General features: G+C 33.5%; 1 protein-coding gene across 1 annotated transcript in view; it reads right to left on the reverse strand.

Annotated features, from left to right (window-relative positions):
- The window catches only part of LOC138324259 (caskin-2-like), a 172,454-nt gene that overhangs the window by 76,877 nt on the left and 73,520 nt on the right, over positions 1-22,057 (reverse strand). Inside the window, exon 7 of the mRNA XM_069269338.1 lies at positions 17,865-17,973. Coding sequence (XP_069125439.1) covers positions 17,865-17,973 — 109 coding nt within the window. The remainder of the gene's footprint in view (positions 1-17,864; positions 17,974-22,057) is intronic.

Below are 22,057 nucleotides of genomic sequence, written 5' to 3' on the forward strand. Positions count from 1 at the left end.
TATGAGAATCAGTTGGTTACAGGCATCCTCTATTTTATACAGTATAGCATCTCTAGCATCCCTCTATTTTATACAGTATAGCATCTCTTTATTTCATACAGTATGGCATCCCTCTATTTTCATACAGTATAACATCCCTTTATTTCATACAGTATAGCATCCCTCTATTTCATACAGTATAGACATCCCTCTATTTCATACAGTATAGCATCCCTCTATTTATACAGTACATCCCTTATTATACAGTATAGCATCCCTCTATTTCATACAGTACAGTATAGAATCCCTCTATATTTCATACAGTATAGCATCCCCTACATATTTCATACATATGATACTATATCCCTCTATTTCATAAGACAGCATCCCCTCTATTTCATACAGTATAGCATCCCTCTATTTCATACAGTATAGCATCCCTCTATTTCATACAGTACAGCATCCCTCTATTTCATACAGTATAGCATCCCTCTATTTCATACAGTATAGCATCCCTCTATTTCATACAGTATAGCATCCCTCTATTTCATACAGTATAGCATCCCTCTATTTCATACAGTATAGTATCCCTTTAATTGTACCCTTTATTTCATACAGTATGGCACCCCTCTATTTCATACAGTATGGCATCCCTCTATTTCATACATTATAGCATTCCTCTATTTCATACTGTATAACATCCCTCTATTTCATACAGTATAGCATCCCTCTATTTCATACAGTATAGCATCCCTCTATTTCATACAGTATAGCATCCCTCTATTTCATACAGTACAGCATCCCTCTATTTCATACAGTACAGCATCCCTCTATTTCATACAGTATAGCATCCCTCTATTTCATACAGTATAGCATCCCTCTATTTCAAACAGCATAGCATCCCTTTATTTCATACAGTATTATAAGCATCCCTTTATTTCATACAGAATTATAAGCATCCCTTTATTTCATACAGAATTATAAGCATCCCTTTATTTCATACAGAATTATAAGCATCCCTTTATTTCATACAGTATAGCGATCCTCTGTTTCATATAGTATACCATCCCTCTACTTCATGGTAAGACTCAAAACAACACTATAACAAAATGGATTCATATTCATGACCACAATAACTTTAAGATTACAAGATAAAAATAAATATAATAATCCTGTCTGATCAACCAATGCCATCTAAAATTTCAAACCATTATAGATATGTGATGAATGAAAGCATTACTAGCATTGGTTATCAGTCTAACAAGAAACTTAAGTCAAACTGAGAGTGTCACAACTAGAAATAGCATTCATACTGATTATATCTGTAGCGGTAAGATGAGATAATTAGAATTTCTGTCATACAAATGAATGCAGATTTATGCACTGTCATCCCTTAACATGTGTACCATGGTTTATAATTTACAAAAACTCGGCTCATTATTTAATTAGGGTCTGAATCGTGCCAGGCCCAATGTCTCCCCAAACACTTATGTTGGGTGGACTTGTTAAGGTATCAAACCTTAACCTTACATAAAATACCCGACCTTCACCCTATAAACAATACCTTGTTCCCACAGTCTCTGTTTTGAAACCCTAGATAGCATGTTAGGTACACTTAGTAAATATCATATTAACATAGTCTACCTATAGGATTACTAGGAAATATTCACACCTGTACAATGTAAGCTATAAATACATGTCAACATCTAGATAAACTCTATAGTAACACTTGACTGGTTAGTGGTCCTTACCTTGTTACAGTCTTAAATACAAAATGGATCTAACTACAAGAAAGAGATCCTAGAGGAATCAAGCATGATCTATATCAGTAAAATAATGATGGATCTTTTCTCATATATAAACATTTATTATCTGTCTGTAAGTTAGCAGTAAACATTTATCCCTGAGTGTAAGTTAGCAGTAAACATTTATCCCTGAGTGTAAGTTAGCAGTAAACATTTTCCCTGAGTGTAAGTTAGCTGTAAACATTTATCCCTGAGTGTAAGTTAGCAGTAACCATTTATCCCTGAGTGTAAGTTAGCAGTAAACATTTATCCCTGAGTGTAAGTTAGCAGTAAACATTTATCCCTGAGTGTAAGTTAGCAGTAAACATTTATCCCTGAGTGTAAGTTAGCAGTAAACATTTTCCCTGAGTGTAAGTTAGCTGTAACCATTTATCCCTGAGTGTAAGTTAGCAGTAAACATTTATCCCTGAGTGTAAGTTAGCAGTAAACATTTATCCCTGAGTGTAAGTTAGCAGTAAGCATTTATCCCTGAGTGTAAGTTAGCTGTAACCATTTATCCCTGAGTGTAAGTTAGCAGTAAACATTTATCCCTGAGTGTAAGTTAGCAGTAAACATTTATCCCTGAGTGTAAGTTAGCTGTAACCATTTATCCCTGAGTGTAAGTTAGCAGTAAACATTTTCCCTGAGTGTAAGTTAGCAGTAAACATTTATCCCTGAGTGTAAGTTAGCAGTAAACATTTATCTCTGAGTGTAAGTTAGCAGTAAACATTTATCCCTGAGTGTAAGTTAGCTGTAACCATTTATCCCTGAGTGTAAGTTAGCAGTAAACATTTATCCCTGAGTGTAAGTTAGCAGTAAACATTTATCCCTGAGTGTAAGTTAGCAGTAAACATTTATCCCTGAGTGTAAGTTAGCAGTAAACATTTATCCCTGAGTGTAAGTTAGCAGTAAACATTTATCTCTGAGTGTAAGTTAGCAGTAACCATTTTCTCTGAGTGTAGCAGAGAACATTTATTTCCTAGAGTAGCTTTAATATGTATCATTACCAAGCGTTAGTATAACATTTACATTTGATTTATACATTAATGTATCAACCAAATTGCCAAAGTAGTGAAATGTATATATACATGAGGGTTGACATACACAAATGTCTTTCTTATTAATTATCAGTCTACAATGAAAGGAAACTGATTGGCTGATATAACCTGACAGGTAATAATGCTTTAATTCCCATTGATGTAGGCCTCGTTAACAGTCTATACTCTAGAGACTTTACAGGGTTTTTTATTGTAACTTTATCAGACTGTGTGTTCACTGAGAAAGGCTTCACATACCAAACTATCAGAAATGTAAGAATAGCTTTACTTATTGAACTTTTAAATGTCTGTGTGTGTTTATCATGGCTACATTATAGCTAAAGTACAGGTATGAGACATACAGCCCCTGACCTCGGAGTCCTCTATTGTCAACACTACACATACCTGTGATCTTGTCCGTGGAATCTTCACATATATTTAAATACTGTTATCACACTCTCCCACAAAGGGATCATTCAGATCAAAAATCCAACATCAAAACTCTAACAATATACATCCAGAATAGAGAAGTAATCCAGATCTCACTTCAACAGCCAAACCGTGAAACTTTCGTTTTATCTCCATGTGAAAAAGCAACACTTCATACACAGGTAAAATTAATACACAACATGTAAACTCCACCAGGTGAATCAGTGCTTTAATACGATGGCCCTGTAAATTCTAAGTTTACGTCATCTACCCCGCCATCCACCCTGATTCCTATGTTTTGTGTGTGAGCCAGGTTTACAGTCTAAACACAGTCACTGATTACTCTCTCTATAAACAGTCTCCTCTCCCTCTACCTAAATAATCACCTTTCACCTCCCAAACTCTAATCGACCTCTGACCTCTCTGTAATATATTCATCCCTACCTCCTACCCTGTATAGAATTCCTTTAAGACAGGGGATTGTGCCTTGTATAAAAAGTTGGCCAGCTGGATGACAAAGTTGTGAAGTATGTAGCACAAAGTACAACTGATCTAGTTTGACTTGATAACTAGCTGTTATATAAATCATGTTTCTATAAATACGTAGGGTCAACCTGAAAAAACACCACAACTTTGGGAAAACAAGTTGAATTAAACCAGATAAAACTATATCTAAATTATAATTATTTAAAACTGTGCATATAAACAGCATTAAAATACACAAGTGTATCATGCATTTGTATCAAAGGCACTTTATTTTTTTTTTTGTATTTTTAAATTGATGGTTTTCTTTTTAAATTTGTTTCCTTTCACATTTATTCCTGAATTAAAATCTGGCTAAAATATCAATTACTCTGTACAAAGCACTCCTTTCTCAATTTTTATGAATGGACACATCAACATTCAGATCTAATGGAACAAAGTTCTGGTACAAACTTGTTGATAAAGTGGAATTTACCTGTAGCATTATATATATCAATTTAAATAAGAACCTTCAAGGAAGTTGAAGATATTTTACCGATAAGAGACTATTGATTTTCTACGCCAAATTCCAATGTGTAATTTTTTGTTGCGAACAATTTAAGATAAGACATGACCCTCCATGGAAATCTTTTTTTACCTAAAAAAACCATGCCAATTGATTGGAACAAAACTTTCCTACAAGTTAATATTATTTCAATTTTAGGTTAATAAATCTTCAAATTTCATCTTAACCAGTCATTAATTGTTCACATATTAAAAATATAATTAGTACTTCAAAAATCACATTTGGCTACTATGACGTATCTGTAGATTTGAGTGAAACAAAGCTGACCTGCCAGGGAAAGGTACATGTGGAATGGAAACAACTACACATCAACAAACGTTAATAGACATCGCTGTAACATTTCACAGTTGAAATATACCATACACATATCTATTTTCCCCAGTGAGCGATATAGTACCACAACATTTCTTATCAACCGAGAAATCAGGATGCTTCGTGAGTTTTCAATAGTCCACATGAATATTTCATTGGTAAAATGGATGAAAAATATATAGAAAATTTCCATATCACAATTTACTTAAGTGAAAACAATGAATTTATACTCACCGAATTCACAACATCAATACTTGAAAACACATATTACTCTGACAGTGGAATCTGATGTTTTTAATCCAACATTTATACAAATGACATATTTAAAATCCAATTCAGATTCCGATTCAAATGCAATGGAGCTAGTGTCACATGGTGCTGTCCATGTGAAGTAAATCCATTCAAATGGACGGCCTGTTTCTAATCTACTTTAACATAACAACACTCAACTCAATTTTATACAAAACTTTTACAGCATATAAACTTGATATTGATGTACCCTGATGTATGTACCTGATAAAAACAGCTTTCGGCAGTGAGTAATAAGTCTCCAATAGTCCTATAGTCTAATATAGAACTCGCTCATGCATGTTATTGGAATTATGCTATCTGCATTTCAATCTCTGTCATTAAGTGATAATGTAGAACTACATAGAAAGCAATCCTGGAATTCCCGGGAGATATTAGACAGTTTAAACCTAATCAATCTCCAACAATCAGGCCTGTGTCCTAAGTACCCATGAAATCACCGCTCATGTTCATTTCAATCCCTCTGTCAATCAGCTAAAATAACTCTGCCATGCAGTTTGCGGTTTTTAACAGCAGAGTACCATTAAATTGAAAACAGACTTATACTCACATATTATCTTTTAGTCTGACTTAAACAAATGCCTTATCTCTAAGCATTATCTTGTCTTCATGTGTCAAAATGACTTGTCTATCATGTCATAGGGCGTTGCGTAATCAAAATTATAATACCAAGTTCCATAGACAATAAGAAAGTGGGTTTTTTTCCAAATCACCTTATAGTTAATGTATGGCAGAGGACAAATCACCACAGTTGACACAATTGTAAGTCTACTCCATACAAGACTGCATTAAGGTACCTCTTTTTTCACAGAAAAATTATACATTTTTGACTTTTAAGGTGAAGGTCACTGTGTGACCTATTTGAGAACAAGCAGTTCTATACATTTCTCACTAGCTGGGGTTGATGGTGTTTAGTACCATTGATATGAAAATAACCATTCTATATAACACAACCAGATGATATATGACCTTATAAACTTGTTTGTAGGACACCTTGCCCTTGTATAACCTTGGATCAAATCATCGCTAACTTAGCAGCTGATCTCTGAACAGGTGAACAAGTCTGTAAAAATCGAGTCTAATCTGATAATAGTGTTGAAATCAGCCATCAACTTACAGGCAAATTTAATGCTTGCCTCTAGAATGCAGAACAAAATTCCACACCAATCCTGTCTATATTTATATAGGGTATTGTGGTCATGTTGGCCTGCGTCTGCACCATCGTGTGTCAGCCCACCAATCAAGCCAGGGTAGAGTTACTGAATTAGCAAGTACAATTCAGTGTTTCTATCTCTATTTTATCCCAGGGGGTATTCACTTCAGTGTGTTTCTTTCATAGTTGATGGCCAAAAAAGGCAGAATGTCTCCAGAATTGAATTCTTGAAATGCCTCTGGAAGGACGTGAATGTGGCTAATACTAACAGCTAAGCTTTTATAAGGATAGTAGAAATTAAAAGGGTAGATTTGATGACACAACGAGGAATATAAATAGATTTGACAAAACGGTGATGGAAGTAGATTTGGAGGCATATAATGATGAAGGTATAGATTAAATAATGTCATTAACCAATCATGTGGTTGTCAGTTCAGACTGGTTTATTTCAGACGCACTATTTTATATATGTGATAAGAGGTTCCTTTTGATGTGAAATAAACTTGAACATATAATACTTCCCAAACTACTTCTGATGTTTGTAATTATATAATATAACATTACATTAATTTCCTTTAAGGTTTTTTTTTCAAAAACTGCAGCATTAAATTGACAATTACATGACTTCTTAACTTAACACTGAATTAGGTCAATTACATAATTGGGCTATAAACTTCAACAGTCAAAGTACTGTGAATAGTGTACAATTGATGTCAATCAATCAATTATGTCTATAAATCACTACAATAATCATGTATTATTAATATTGTATGATAAATGTTGATCCTATATCAGGAAGGTCACTTTGACCTACCCTGGCTCGGATAGTCTAAAAACCTATACAAAAAACAAATAATTAACTGTAGTGATCTCGAGTTGTCACACTATTTATTTAATGACAATGACCCTGGTTTAGGTAGTACATTGGCTAACAACTTCAATATATTGCACTTTGATGGAAGGTCATAACAAGAAGTGAACAAAAAGGAAGAATTATATTGTTAAGAGATTTTCCTAGTATTTTCACATTCCATGAGTTGATGGGTTAAATATCTGTCAGGTTTCCACAGAATAATGACGACTGTGACATATGTTAAGTGTGTGCTGATCGTGATCTGTCGTACCTGGTTTACCCCTAAACACACTACATATAAGACACTCCAGCTCATACATTCCGATATTTTGCCATCGAAGCCGACATCTCATATCTGTTTCCAATTTTAAAATCAGACACTATCACAAGAATATTAATTATTTTAGTATATCATAAACATTCCTACCGGAAATCCTTTTGTACCTAGATATGATGACTCGGTATAATAAAACACTAATTGAAAACCATGATTAGAAAACACTGTAAGTCATACACTGTAATCCAATTAAGTCATACACTGTAATCCAATAAAGTCATATACTGTAATCCAATTAAGTCATTTACTGTCATCCAATTAAGTCACACACTGTAATCCAATTAAGTCATATACTGTAATCCAATTAAGTCATACACTGTAATCCAATTAAGTCATATACTGTAATCCAATTAAGTCATATACTGTAATCCAATTAAGTCATATACTGTAATCCAATTAAGTCATACACTGTAATCCAATTAAGTCATATACTGTAATCCAATTAAGTCATATACTGTAATCCAATTAAGTCATATACTGTAATCCAATTAAGTCATATACTGTAATCCAATTAAGTCATATACTGTAATCCAATTAAGTCATATACTGTAATCCAATTAAGTCATACACTGTAATCCAATTAAGTCATATACTGTAATCCAATTAAGTCATACACTGTAATCCAATTAAGTCATATACTGTAATCCAATTAAGTCATACACTGTAATCCAATTAAGTCATATACTGTAATCCAATTAAGTCATATACTGTAATCCAATTAAGTCATACACTGTAATCCAATTAAGTCATATACTGTAATCCAATTAAGTCATACACTGTAATCCAATTAAGTCATATACTGTAATCCAATTAAGTCATATACTGTAATCCAATTAAGTCATACACTGTAATCCAATTAAGTCATACACTGTAATCCAATTAAGTCCTACACTGTAATCCAATTAATTTTCATGTGCAATTCATTTTCGTGTATTTAAAGAGCAAAATGAAACCGCAAAAATGAATTGATGCAAAATTGTTTCAAAGATAGGTCAAGTGGAATTATAAAAGTCTTGATTGCAAAATTAAATTGTCCTGAATAAGTAAGAAATTCAGCAGAAAATGCTAAATTAAGTAGACACAAAATTACATTGGTTAGCAGTAACTTAATTCTGAATGAATTTTGACAAAAAACCCTTCATTATGAGTTAAAATCTAACTCGATCGAATACTGATGAACAGTGGAAAAGTTACCATGATCCATCCTTAACTTTGAGGCGGATTGTTAACTACGAGGGAATATTTACAATTTCTGTAATCTAACATTATACACTATCTTACTGGAAGACTTCTGCAAAGAGCTGAAAAGCAAATTTCATGAAATCTTTTTATCTAGATATACACATATATAAGAATTCCAAGGTCAGTTGAGTCACACAGGACAGAATGGTGTGATGTTTTTCACTTACTGAAGACACCTGATCATCCAGTGATATTATACCGACATTATAGTGCTATCTCATACAACATCTTACTGAAGACACCTAATCCAGTCATATTATACCGACATTATAGTGCTGTCTCACTGAACCATCTTACTGAAGACACCTAATCCAGTCATATTATACCGACAGTATAGTGCTGTCTCACTGAACCATCTTACTGAAGACACCTCATCCAGTGACATTATACGACATTATAGTGCTATCTCATACAACATCTTACTAAAGACACCTCATCCAGTCATATTATACCGACAGTATAGTGCTGTCTCACTGAACCATCTTACTGAAGACACCTCATCCAGTCATATTATACCGACAGTATAGTGCTGTCTCACTGAACCATCTTACTGAAGACACCTCATCCAGTCATATTATACCGACAGTATAGTCCTATCTCACTGAACCATCTTACTAAAGACACCTCATCCAGTCATATTTATACCGACAGTATAGTCCTATCTCACTGAACCATCTTACTGAAGACACCTCATCTAGTCATATTATACCGACAGTATAGTCCTATCTCACTGAACCATCTTACTGAAGACACCTCATCCAGTCATATTATACCGACAGTATAGTCCTATCTCACTGAACCATCTTACTGAAACACCTCATCCAGTCATATTATACTGACAGTATAGTCCTATCTCACTGCAACATCTTACTGAAGACAACTAGCAGTTAAGAATGCATTGGTTACCCTTAGCTGGACAGATGATCACAATGCACCACTTCTTCTTCATTAACCGACCCCACCCCCTAACTAATCAGATCTAACTGAATTAATATTCATTAACCGACCCCACCCCCTAACTAATCAGATCTAACTGAATTAATATTCCCACTAATGATGAATTATTAATTACAAACAAAACAGAAACCGATAATACCTTGTCTAGATCACAGGTAAAACATGGCCCAGGATGCAGCTGTGATTTACGAGAAATTTTGCAGTCTGACACCTGCCACAGGTAGCCAAGCAGTGCAAGGTTTGTAATACAGACTTATGATAGGGATTTATCTAAACCTTAGACACCCTTGCCCTGTGGCAGCCTCTGTGTAGTTTTTTACAGGTCAACGATCATCAAAGTCTTCTGTTACATCACATGGTCAGGTTACATTATCATCGACATGGTTTCGTGACCTTAATGTTGCACTATACACTGCAGAGCACAACATTTCACATGATTTGATCCAAGAAAATGTTGACCCAGTTTCACCATTTCTATATATAAGTGTTGATATAATGCATTGATTGTGTGTTATTTATTGAAGCCAATTGAATTTGTTTGAGTGGTGTTTTGCACAACATTAAAATAACATACTTTTGATTTTAACAGCAAACATACATCCATGATATTAGATTTGAGTATACTGACAAAAAATACATAATGACAGAGTGGTTTTTTTATAGAACATTCTAATTCAACTACCACTCACAATGATCCAGGATTATTCTATTTAATAAAATGTCTCATCTGTGATAAGACTTAAATCTGCTCCACTTTAAAATCTGAAATGTCTTATGACAGATTTGATCACTAAAGTGTGACCTGGAAAACAAGTCATCCAGAACAATATATTCTCTAAGGTCAATACAGGTCATCTAAAGGGATGTTTGATCCTCATTCTAATTAACAAAATGCTAAATTCCTTTTTTTTTCAGTTCTGGCAAAAGCCAATTGAGTTGATTTTATTTTAGCCTTACAATTTATCTACAGAAAGGGCATAGAACTAGAACCAATATTCCGGCAAAGATACCGAGCAGCACACCCAAATACCATGGGCGAACCATTTCCCTGATGTGGAACACTTAGCAGCACACCCAAATACTATGGGCTAACATTGCCCTGATGTGAACCACCAAGCAGCACACCTATATGGAATGGTTGAACAATTTCCCTGACGTGAACCACCAAGCAGCACACCCAAAGACAATGGGTGAACCATTTCCCTGATGTGGAACACCAAGCATCACACCCAAAGACAATGGGTGAACCATTTCCCTGATGTGGAACACCAAGCACCACACCCAAAGACAATGGGTGAACCATTTCCCTGATGTGGAACACCAAGCACCACACCTATATAGAATGGGTGAACAATTTCCCTGATGTGAATCACCAAGCAGCACACCCAAAGACAAAGGGTGAACCATTGCCCTGACGTGAACCACCAAGCAGCACACCCAAAGACAATGGATGAACAATTTCCCTGATGTGGAACACCAAGCAGCACACCCAAAGACAATGGGTGAACCATTTCCCTGATGTGGAACACCAAGCATCACACCCAAAGACAATGGGTGAACCATTTCCCTGATGTGGAACACCAAGCACAGCACACCTATAGAGAAGGGGTAAACAATTTCCCTGATGTGAACCACCAAGCAGCACACCCAAAGACAATGGGCTAACAATTGCCCTGACGTGAACCACCAAGCAGCACACCCAAAGACAATGGATGAACAATTTCCCTGATGTGGAACACTTAGCAGGAAAAGGAACCCACCATCACTGTAGATTTGTTTTGACTTGGATGAGAAGTACTAGTACCTTAAGCCTTTTTTTTACATTTACATTAGAAAGTCTCTTTTTTTAAATCTAAATAAAATTAATTCTTATTTGTTCTAGGAACTGTATGTAAGTTATATTTCATTAGAATGAAGTAGAAGAAAATGTATATCCAATCTATTCCTACCAAAAACAAACATTGGTAATTGATAATAGTCATCCTACCCATATAATCAGTGTGGTTAGAAAACCTTGACAAATCAGGTCTGCTCACCATTACAGAATGTACACAGAATACAAATTACTGCAGGCTTGAAGGTTAATGGGTAAAGATTGGACAAAAAATTGAGATTTTGCTCTTCAAAACAGCCTTTCTGAGCAAGATACCAATTTTAAACATTAAAATTAATTAACTGAATTTCACAGTGAATAGATTTTTCACAAATTTAGAATCGAACAAAATTGCACAAAGCTTAACCAAAGCTTTAGTTTTGCAGAACATTAAAGCTACATAGCTTACATATATGCATTGGATGACAAGACATGACCGATCCTTATAATGGAAATTGCAAGGGGTTAATGTGATGGCACAATGGTTTAGGTGTGTATTGGCATAAACCCCTAGTTCTCCACCTCCAAGATACAAGTTTGAAACCCATGGGGAACAGTTGCCAGTTATTGAATGTAGGTTGGTGGTTTTACTCTGTGTACTCCAGCTTGCTTCCAACACTAGTCATGTCCTTAAATGACCTTTGCTGGTAATAGGATGCTAAACAAAATAAATCCATATCTAGAACATTTTGAAATTGGGGTTTTTTTAAGAACTAAAAGTTATAGACAAGTGAAAACTGTTTAAAAATCATTCAGCTTAGAATACAATCATGAATACAATGAGATCTATAGAAAGTTTTCAGCTTATAATACAATCATGAATACAATGAGATCTATAGAAAGTTTTATCAGTGTAATGGTGACAATAAAGCATTGAAAGTTTCTGCTGATATACGGGATTATTTGAGAGCTCTCCAATCTATTGTTGAGGAGCTGAAAGTACTCTATAACTTGATTTCAATTTCAAACATTTTATTGACAATGTCATCAGGTATCGCCAGTCTTCTCCCTCTCTCACTTAATGTCTGTCCTATGAAGTTGTTACTCTCAATATTGGTCTAAATTTACATAACACATCCAGAGTTGTGTATAGTGCTACCTCAATGAACTGTCACACAGAGCCACATAGGCAAGAAGCAGAGAAATGGACCATTTATGTGCGTAGAAATGTTATCATCAGCTTCCTTGATTTATGTCTTATACAATGTAATCAACACTACAATTTGAATATCAAATAAACAATTAATGCTTCGGCATGCATACATATTAAATGTTTATAAGTGTGTCTCTGAGAAATTATGACAAATGTGTATAATTTAAGTGTGTCATGTCTTTACCAGATGTCACCAGCTAACATACACAAGACAGATATCTGCTTTCAAAAGGAACACAATTTTTGCCCATCACACTAAATCATAATTTTTTTCACAGCATATAATTTATTTACAAATTCTTACAAAACATGCAAAAACGAATTTGAAAACAAATTTCTCTGACAATAATATAGGTATGTTGTGTTGTTATGCAAATTGTAGGTCAGAGCTGGCTTTTACCTGGAGAGCTTTTACCTGTATTCGTTATCTTACCTGCTGCATACTAATGAGCCAGGTAAAAAATGCAGAACAACATACATTTGTCCCTAGAACCACAGATACGCACCGAGAATTTAAAGAGGCCATCAATTTGTATGTAGGTATTCATTTACATACTTCACTATATTATCTACCATCATTTCACACAAGATGATGCACTCTGCTTAATGTACTGGTTTAATTATGACTTTAATATAACACACCAAGATTTCATTAAAAAACCTACATCAGTTAAGGCTTATGATGGGTGAAATATGCTGTAACGAAATAGCTGCAAAATGACAGTTTATTACTTGTAAATATCAGAAACGCCCATTCCATGTAGCTTTAATGGCACATAAAACATTTTATTCATACTTCTAACATTTCTGTTTTCTTATATAATATTAAAATAAGATACATGATACAAAATGCAGTTAGGTTGATAATTATATGGCATACAAAATAAACATGTTATAATTAAGGTTAATTTAGACATGAATATCAAAACCTTCGGACATATCTTTGGTTCATGAATATCAACATCTAGATTGTTCATGATCTAATGCTTAAACATTAAGATCATCACAAAATTGTTCTTAGTTATTTTGGTCTCTATAATTGTGTATGTTCGATTCCTACTAGGGGAAATAATCCAGTATAATAGATCAGATGAGAAATGCTACCAAAACCTAATGTTGTTGACCTGAATCAATAGAAACATTTCCTTTAAGAACTGGCTGTATGTCAGACAACTGAAACCAATATATTAAATAATATGTCTCTCAAACTTATTGGTCTCTTTACCAGAAGTATTGTTCCTTCATTTAATCTAATGACTATGAAATCTAATACCCCATCAAGTGAATGAGATAGGTGTATACACACAGCACTATGTAATTGTGATACTGACTTGTGTAAGTAACAATTCTGTACATATAGGTATAGTGTACTTGTACAGGTTAATCAAGTAAAGCGTACCTGTATAAGTTAATTAAGTAAAGCGTACCTGTATAAGTTAATCAAGTAAAGCATACCTGTATAAGTTAATTAAGTAAAGCGTACCTGTATAAGTTAATTAAGTAAAGCGTACCTGTATAAGTTAATTAAGTAAAGCGTACCTGTATAAGTTAATTAAGTAAAGCGTACCTGTATAAGTTAATTAAGTAAAGCGTACCTGTATAAGTTAATTAAGTAAAGCGTACCTGTATAAGTTAATTAAGTAAAGCGTACCTGTATAAGTTAATTAAGTAAAGCGTACCTGTATAAGTTAATCAAGTAAAGCGTACCTGTATAAGTTAATTAAGTAAAGCGTACCTGATAATTAGTAACGTACTGTATAAGTTAATTAAGTAAAGCGTACTGTATAAGTTAATCAAGTTAAAGCGTACCTGTATAAGTTAATTAAGTTAAGCGTACCTGTATAAGTTAATCCAGTTAAGCATACCTGTATAAGTTAATTAAGTAAAGCGTACCTGTATAATTAAATTAAGTAAAGCGTACCTGTATAAGTTAATCAAGTAAAGCGTACCTGTATAAGTTAATTAAAGACTTATAGTTAATCCGTTACTATAGTATTAAGTAATCAGTACTTATTAAGTTAAGCGTACTTGTATAAGTTAATCAAGTTAAGCGTCCCAGTATAAGTTAATCAAGTAAAGCGTACCTGTATAAGTTAATCAAGTAAAGCATACCTGTACAGGTTAATATGTTGCTACAACAGAACCATGTAGTGTCCTCTACAAAAAGTTCACAATCGTCTCAACAGTTTAGTAACAGAGTTCCCTCTCACTCATTCTCCCATACAACATAAATCAAAAGCCTCACCTGGCCAGGTAAATAGGGATTGAATAATAATATACACAACGATTCATTCTTATGTAAATACACTGACCAATCAACTAATAAAATAACCATATAAATCAGACAATTTCAATAACACCTCGATAAACTCACCAGCTACAGTAGAATCACAAGGAAAACGTCGTCCTATAAGTTTTATCACATGGAGTTTTGTAAGATGACGTATATCTAGATACCTTTTGTGACAGGGAAAAGGCGTAGAAGATAGGTAAAGCTTTACCTATGAATCATCCCGGACAAGTAAACATTTGAGAGGTAGAAACTTCCACAACAGGCCTCGACTGTTATACCTTATTTTAAAGCTCTACTTGTACATAAATGGGGCTTTAAATCCACCAGCAACCTAATCTATTATCTTTACAGCAGGTAGGATGTGTTAGACCGCCACAGTTCATCTTAAATGTATGTGCAGCATTTATAATCCGGTTCTCTCTACCAAGGTTTTATCAAGATGGATATATTGGAGACTTTTACAATGTGATCATCCTGACAAAAATACGATAGTTAGTTTATCATCACTGGAAACACCGCCATAAATGTGTCTACATACTTTTATTGTTCAGGTTACCACCAGTTTTAAATCAAGATGATTATGTAATATATCAAAATGACCTAGATATATGGACCTCACATGCTTTTAACATGTCAAGACCTTTTTTTAACAGGTTTCTTATTTATTTTTCTTTTCTTTTTTTCTTTTCTTTTTTCGACACTAAAGACAAACATCATGCTATATTAAAAATATAAAAAACAGGCCATTCCTCAAAGAAAAATATAGATACAGACTTAGATTTACAAATAATTTGCCTTAAATAGACTTTATGACCTTGGGGGATGTGTAAGTCTATAAGTAACTATCTGAAGGTCATAACTCCCCTAACAAGCTTGGTTTGCTTGAAAATGTCCTTGAATTTTTTTTATAACATGTATAATATAAACATGATATTAAACAATTTTCTTTTTAATAATAATGAAATAATATCTTAAGACCTACACTTAACAGTTATGAGAATATCTTTGTAGTGCAAAAAGACTTGCTCTACAGAAGCTATCAGCTGGTAAAATTTACTATCAAATCTTTTGTGAAATGTTATATATATATATGTATCACATCACCATGGATTGCCAATATTTTCACGAATACAATACAATCTGTCGAAACTGGTCCTTGTATAATCTGGATACCTGTCTATTGTGGTATAGTTATATGACATTTTCCTTCTTAATTTATGGTAATTATGGTATTATAATCCTATACTGGTAAAATACACGGGTCGAAGTTGCGTCCAGTTTATACAAGTCCTTTTCATTTTTCAATTTTTACTAAACTTTCATTTTTAAATTTTCGACACTAAAGACAAACATCATGCTATATTAAAAAATATAAAAAACAGGCCATTCCTCAAAGAAAAATATAGATACAGACTTAGATTTACAAATAATTTGCCTTAAATAGACTTTATGACCTTGGGGGATGTGTAAGTCTATAAGTAACTATCTGAAGGTCATAACTCCCCTAACAAGCTTGGTTTGCTTTAAAATGTCCTTGAATTTTTTTATAACATGTATAATATAAACATGATTTTAAACAATTTTCTTTTTAATAATAATGAAATAATATCTTAAGACCTACACTTAACAATTATGAGAATATCTTTGTAGTGCAAAAAGACTTGCTCTACAGAAGCTATCAGCTGGTAAAATTTACTATCAAATCTTTTGTGAATGTTATATATATATATGTATCACATCACCATGGATTGCCAATATTTTCACGAATACAATACAATCTGTCGAAACTGGTCCTTGTATAATCTGGATACCTGTCTATTGTGGTATAGTTATATGACATTTTCCTTCTTAATTTATGGTAATTATGGTATTATAATCCTATACTGGTAAAATACACGGGTCGAAGTTGCGTCCAGTTTATACAAGTCATACTATATAAACATTTCCTCAATATGAAAGTACCTAAACAACAACACAGAAACCATGCACAAATACTAAACTACTTCATTGGAATAAATTTTGACATGAGTGTACAAAAATAATTATGACACATAGGCCATTTATCAAATAAAAGTAATGGGGCAAATAAAATAAAATAAATAAGATTTAAATGTTCATGCATCACTTAACATGTCGGTGAGCTAGTACCACTTAAACGCCAAAAACATGAATGAGTGAAGGAGATGAAAATATAGACAGTGAATTTCACGCTTGAGTAGACAGGATTGACACACACAGACAAGAAGTCTACAACACAACACAACATTTCCGACAAACATTTTTACCTTTGAGTAACTCTATTTTTTTTTCCAATTTGAAAGCATTGTTGGGAAAATAACAGACATTTTGTATGATTTTAAGTACAAAAGTTGTAGAAGGGGAGACAACTCTAATGTCCTTAGAGTAAACTAATACACTGACTACAGCACTACTGGTTATCAAGTTAAGTTAGTTGTCTATTGCTATATTCTTTATAACCTTAGTAATAAAAAAACTATTGATTTAAATTCATGTCATATTATAATTTTACAATATAGTGAAGTAATATGGATAGCGAAATAATGCAATGTTTACTATATTACTACTCATTGAAAGGGAAGTAACTCCTACTACCTTCCTGGTATGCCCAAGCATGCAGGAGCTCGCCATCACTCAAAACAATTATGTATTTCAGTAGAATGGGAGTTTGATAACTATTTGCATGTTTGTTTTTTTTTACTTGATATAAGTTCAAGGAATTACTGAATTGTGAGCCAGTAGCTATATATATGTAGTTATCAAAATTGCACGTTTATTTCATAAGTTAATTGAATGCCGATATTTGGAAATTTCATTGTAATTATTGGATAAATGATCTTTTATTTGCAATATTTTTCAAATAAATAGTTATCATTTTTATATCAAGATAATTTCCTATTTCTAATTAAGCAAAAGGTCTAGTATGTGTCCTTTCTGATCAATCCTTCATAACCAATCAGAAATGGCTGCCATGTAACATCTCCAATCAAAATGTGCTTCCAAAGCAGCATCGTTTTACTCACTACTACGGTGATTTCTGTCGGCCAATCGGACTTAACCTGTGTTATACTTCACACAGCCACTCACCTTTAAGAAGTTGTTTAAGATCGCGTGCAGCCCGTGTGGTGGTGTAGGTTGTCACAATGTCCAGTGCCGTCTGGTCATATGAGTTGGATTTGTTAACATCTACGCCACACTACAAAAACAAACATATTGATATGGTCAGTTAAAAGAGAGAGTCGTACAGATTATAATTATTGTCAACAACAGAAAACATCACCCAGACATTTTAAATTATCTGATTTTGGACAGCTATAATTAGAGCCTTTCATATTTTAGGGGAGAAAATTAATGAATTATAGGAAGGGATATATTTTAAAACCATTTCTTAACTAAAATCCATTCAGAGATATATTAACATAGGATTATATAGTTAATATCGGTTTTTCTGTTTGATTTCATTCACACTCTATCGTTTTATTTGCCAACCCCCAAAAAACAATCCTCTTCAGAGGCATTACTGGAAAATAAATCATATAGTTAGTATGAAATTTCAGATCATCTCCTTCTGCTTTTCTGCAATACTTTCACTAAAAGTTAAATTTGCCATCATGAAACTCTCATACTGTTTCAATACAAGCCTTTTCAGATTATATTTGACACCAATTAATTTCATCTATTACTGTAAAATTGTCAAAAGCTGTTAATACCCAGTAATTAAGTCATGTTTTCTATGAAGTCTGATGATAAAACAATGATTCTATGGTGGTTATAGTTGGGAAAACTATTAATTCGTCAATGACATACACTCAAATCTGATAACCAACTTGGGACTAATTTTGTGCTTTTCCGTAGTATAATCTGACTATCAGATTCCATACAACATTTCCTGGAATTGTGACTTACGGATTCTTTTTACATGTTCACAAGGCAAAACTACACAACAAAAGCCCATATCAATTACCAACGATGAAACATGGCTCATTTAGAATGGAAAATATTGCAAAAACATTTAGACGGAACAAAAAAATGACAAACGACTGGCATAGTTATTCTTAATCGATACAAATGTTTAGCAGTCGATAACGTTTTGGTGGAACCTTATGACATTAATTCTTCAATGCTTAAACAAGCAGGAACCATGATCAATAGAAGGAAATGTAAAATTAGTGGTTTATGGGTAAATTAAGAACAGCGTGCTATCAACTCTGTAACACAAATATACTTCTCTCAGTGGCAGAATTACAGCCAGGTACTGTAATTATACCAACATTGTTTGGTATATTGATAGAGGCAAGGAAATAACAGGAAGGCATTTAATTTGGCCAGCTTATAATTGGGCCATACCACCCACCTATTTACAAAATCAATGTGGTATATCTTATAAGGACAGAAGGTTTAGCCACATCTGGACAGAAAACTACTCATTGCAGAAATGGCAGTATCTGATAACTTATACCAGGCATTCTCTGATCATTTTCAGAAAGCTACCCCCAAATGGAGAAATATTGTAAATTCATACTACATGTAAATTCTAATATATACTACAGACCACTACATCATCTGTTTTGCTAACTTATTTTTCATTTCTTTGATTATTTATGTTAATGTTATATAATATAAAACATATAGGGTCATATGAAAATAGTTAAAAACCACAAACACCTCTTGTTGCATGAGAGCAGGTGCCAAGAGGCATGCACACATAGCCAAAGTCATACACAAGAGCAATGTAAAGGATTGAGACACCAACTGTCAAAGTCCTGGAGAAAAGGAGACACAAACAAACTATGTTCTGTGAGAATGATTGCCATTCATAGGTCATATGAGAAAAGGTATACAGGACACACAAAAAGCCAAAATACTGGGAGAAAAGGTGTCAAGGACAAACCAACAAGTCGAGTAGCTAGGTCATTTGAGGAAAGGTATAAAGGGGACAGAACAGGAAAAAATGTCAATGAAACAGGAAGTAACAAAGTTCAGGTATCAACTAGAGAACCGATTACAAGAACAAGGACAATTGTTTCCCCTTATTAGCTAATATGAATATTTGTTTATTTTAATTCTTTGATGTTCAGTTCACCACCATATCTTCATCAAGGAGAAGGTACGTTAAGACTCGAATATGGCCGCAAAATTAATTCTCCAATAAAGAACAACATATTTTGCCGTATAACAGTTGAATACATTTGCTAACACATTACATCCCGAAAATATCCCAAATGTGCCAATTATGTTCACTATGACGTCATCAAAATGCAGTTTCCCGCCATTTTTCACAAAAATCCTTGAAAAATCATACTTTTAGAGTGGTTTTCTCTAAAAATGAATGTGGCCACCTTCGTGGAGCAGAAAGAGATTTTCACACATTGTGTATCGTGTATTTAAACATATCCATGCAAAATATAAAGTTGCTCCAAGGTGGCGGCCAAATCCATTTAAAGACTTTTCTAACCTAAAGATGATGAATTTCTAGCAAAATTTGGCGAGAAGAGGAAAATCATCAATTTGATGACGTTATAGGTGCGGCACATCTTGTACATGGTTATAAAAATTTATGTTTTGATAAATGGCAAGTATGAGAGTATTTATTGATGTGAAATTGATGTGGATCAGAGTTAATATTTTTCGGCCTGAAAAGTTAAGGCCAATTACTGGTCCTATCATATCTACTCCTTTAGATGTAATAGCCCAAATAAGAAGTCACCTGTAACATTTGCACAATTTGACCAAATTATGTGCTTTCAAGAGTTAAGATATGTAATGGCAAAAATAAAATATTTGAAATCGTTTTAGAGTGACCTAACAGCAGTGAACTGTATAATGGTAGTTACTGATCAAATAATGATATTCAACAATGATGGTATATCCTCAAAATGCTCAACAATCAACAGCTCTTCAATGGTTCAGAATAAATTACATAAATTGAAAAGAACTGGTGAGAAGCAGGAGAGAAGGAGGAGGACCATACATAGCTGTGTATCTGTAAAGTCTGCCTTAGTCTCGTTATTGTAATACCTCTCAAGGTGCATACAATTTATCTTCTATACACAAATACTTTGCAAGGTGTTAAAGTTAAATCTATAACCCAAGATTTAGAACTCTTTACAGAAATAAATCTGCAATCCTGAGACAAATAGCAACATCAAATAACAATCTTATTGTAAAGACTTTGACCACACCTAAATTTCAGAGTTGAGTTGTACTCTATAACACTCTACCTGCTAACAGTTCTCAGAATAGCAATATAGGTGTCACCTGTAAAACTATAATGATGCCAAGCCTCTGCTGTATCTAAAATACAACAGATATATCTCCATCTAAAACACAAGTTTTATCTGTGGAATTTTAAAATATATATGTTACTCTATGTGATCTTAACCAATCAGAACAGAGACCTGCTCTATCAGCAAGCCCAGGGTCATCCTAACGTATTGTTTATTCTTTCCCATGCAAACCACCTGTTAGACAAAAATACCTCATATCACTTAAAGAGAAATATTTAAGAATGAACCAAAATATGATATCTTTACTTTACATTTCCTTAATTTTTGTCTTTAGGAAATTGCCGGTGATATCTTCCAGCTGTGACCCAGGGGTCATGACCACGACCTTTGACGCATGTGCCTTATGACCTCTGACCTTGCTATCTCAAGGTGGCAGCCCCAAGCAGCTGTACCGGACAAGATTACAACAGTTTGTTACATCCTGTTTCAAGTCAATCTTCTCAGAAGCAACTGTTTTATCAGACATCAATCTTATTAACATCCTCACCAGGTATTTAGAATAAATAATAGGAATTTTATTACAGGAATTTTGCTATTTTATCTACATCCAATTTCATATTCTATTAATATTCACTAATTTGTTGTTACAACCCTAAGGTGTAAGACTCGAAAGCAATTTTGTTTGAACTTTCTAGAATAATTATAAAACACTCTTAATTTTTTGCTAATTAGAAATGGATTTGAAATTACTATATAATCATATAAATATAATTTGAATGAAACCTATCAATATAAAATTTCACAATAATCATTATAATGCATTTGTGTGGGGAAATATTTGAAATGAAAGAAAACAACACGTTCAGAGTGTTTTTTCTTTTTTCTTATACAGTTTGAGGTGATAAGATAGACGAACCAGAGCAACTGACTTCTATGTTTACATGATTCTATGAAGTAATTTAGGGCCTAGTAATACCAAGTATTACACTCAGTCTTGTGTTTCAGTGTTATTAAGCACTCCATTCTTCAAATATCAACAAAAATAGTGCATAA

The sequence above is a fragment of the Argopecten irradians genome, chromosome 5 (assembly GCF_041381155.1).
Source record: "Argopecten irradians isolate NY chromosome 5, Ai_NY, whole genome shotgun sequence".
NCBI lineage: Eukaryota > Metazoa > Mollusca > Bivalvia > Pectinida > Pectinidae > Argopecten > Argopecten irradians.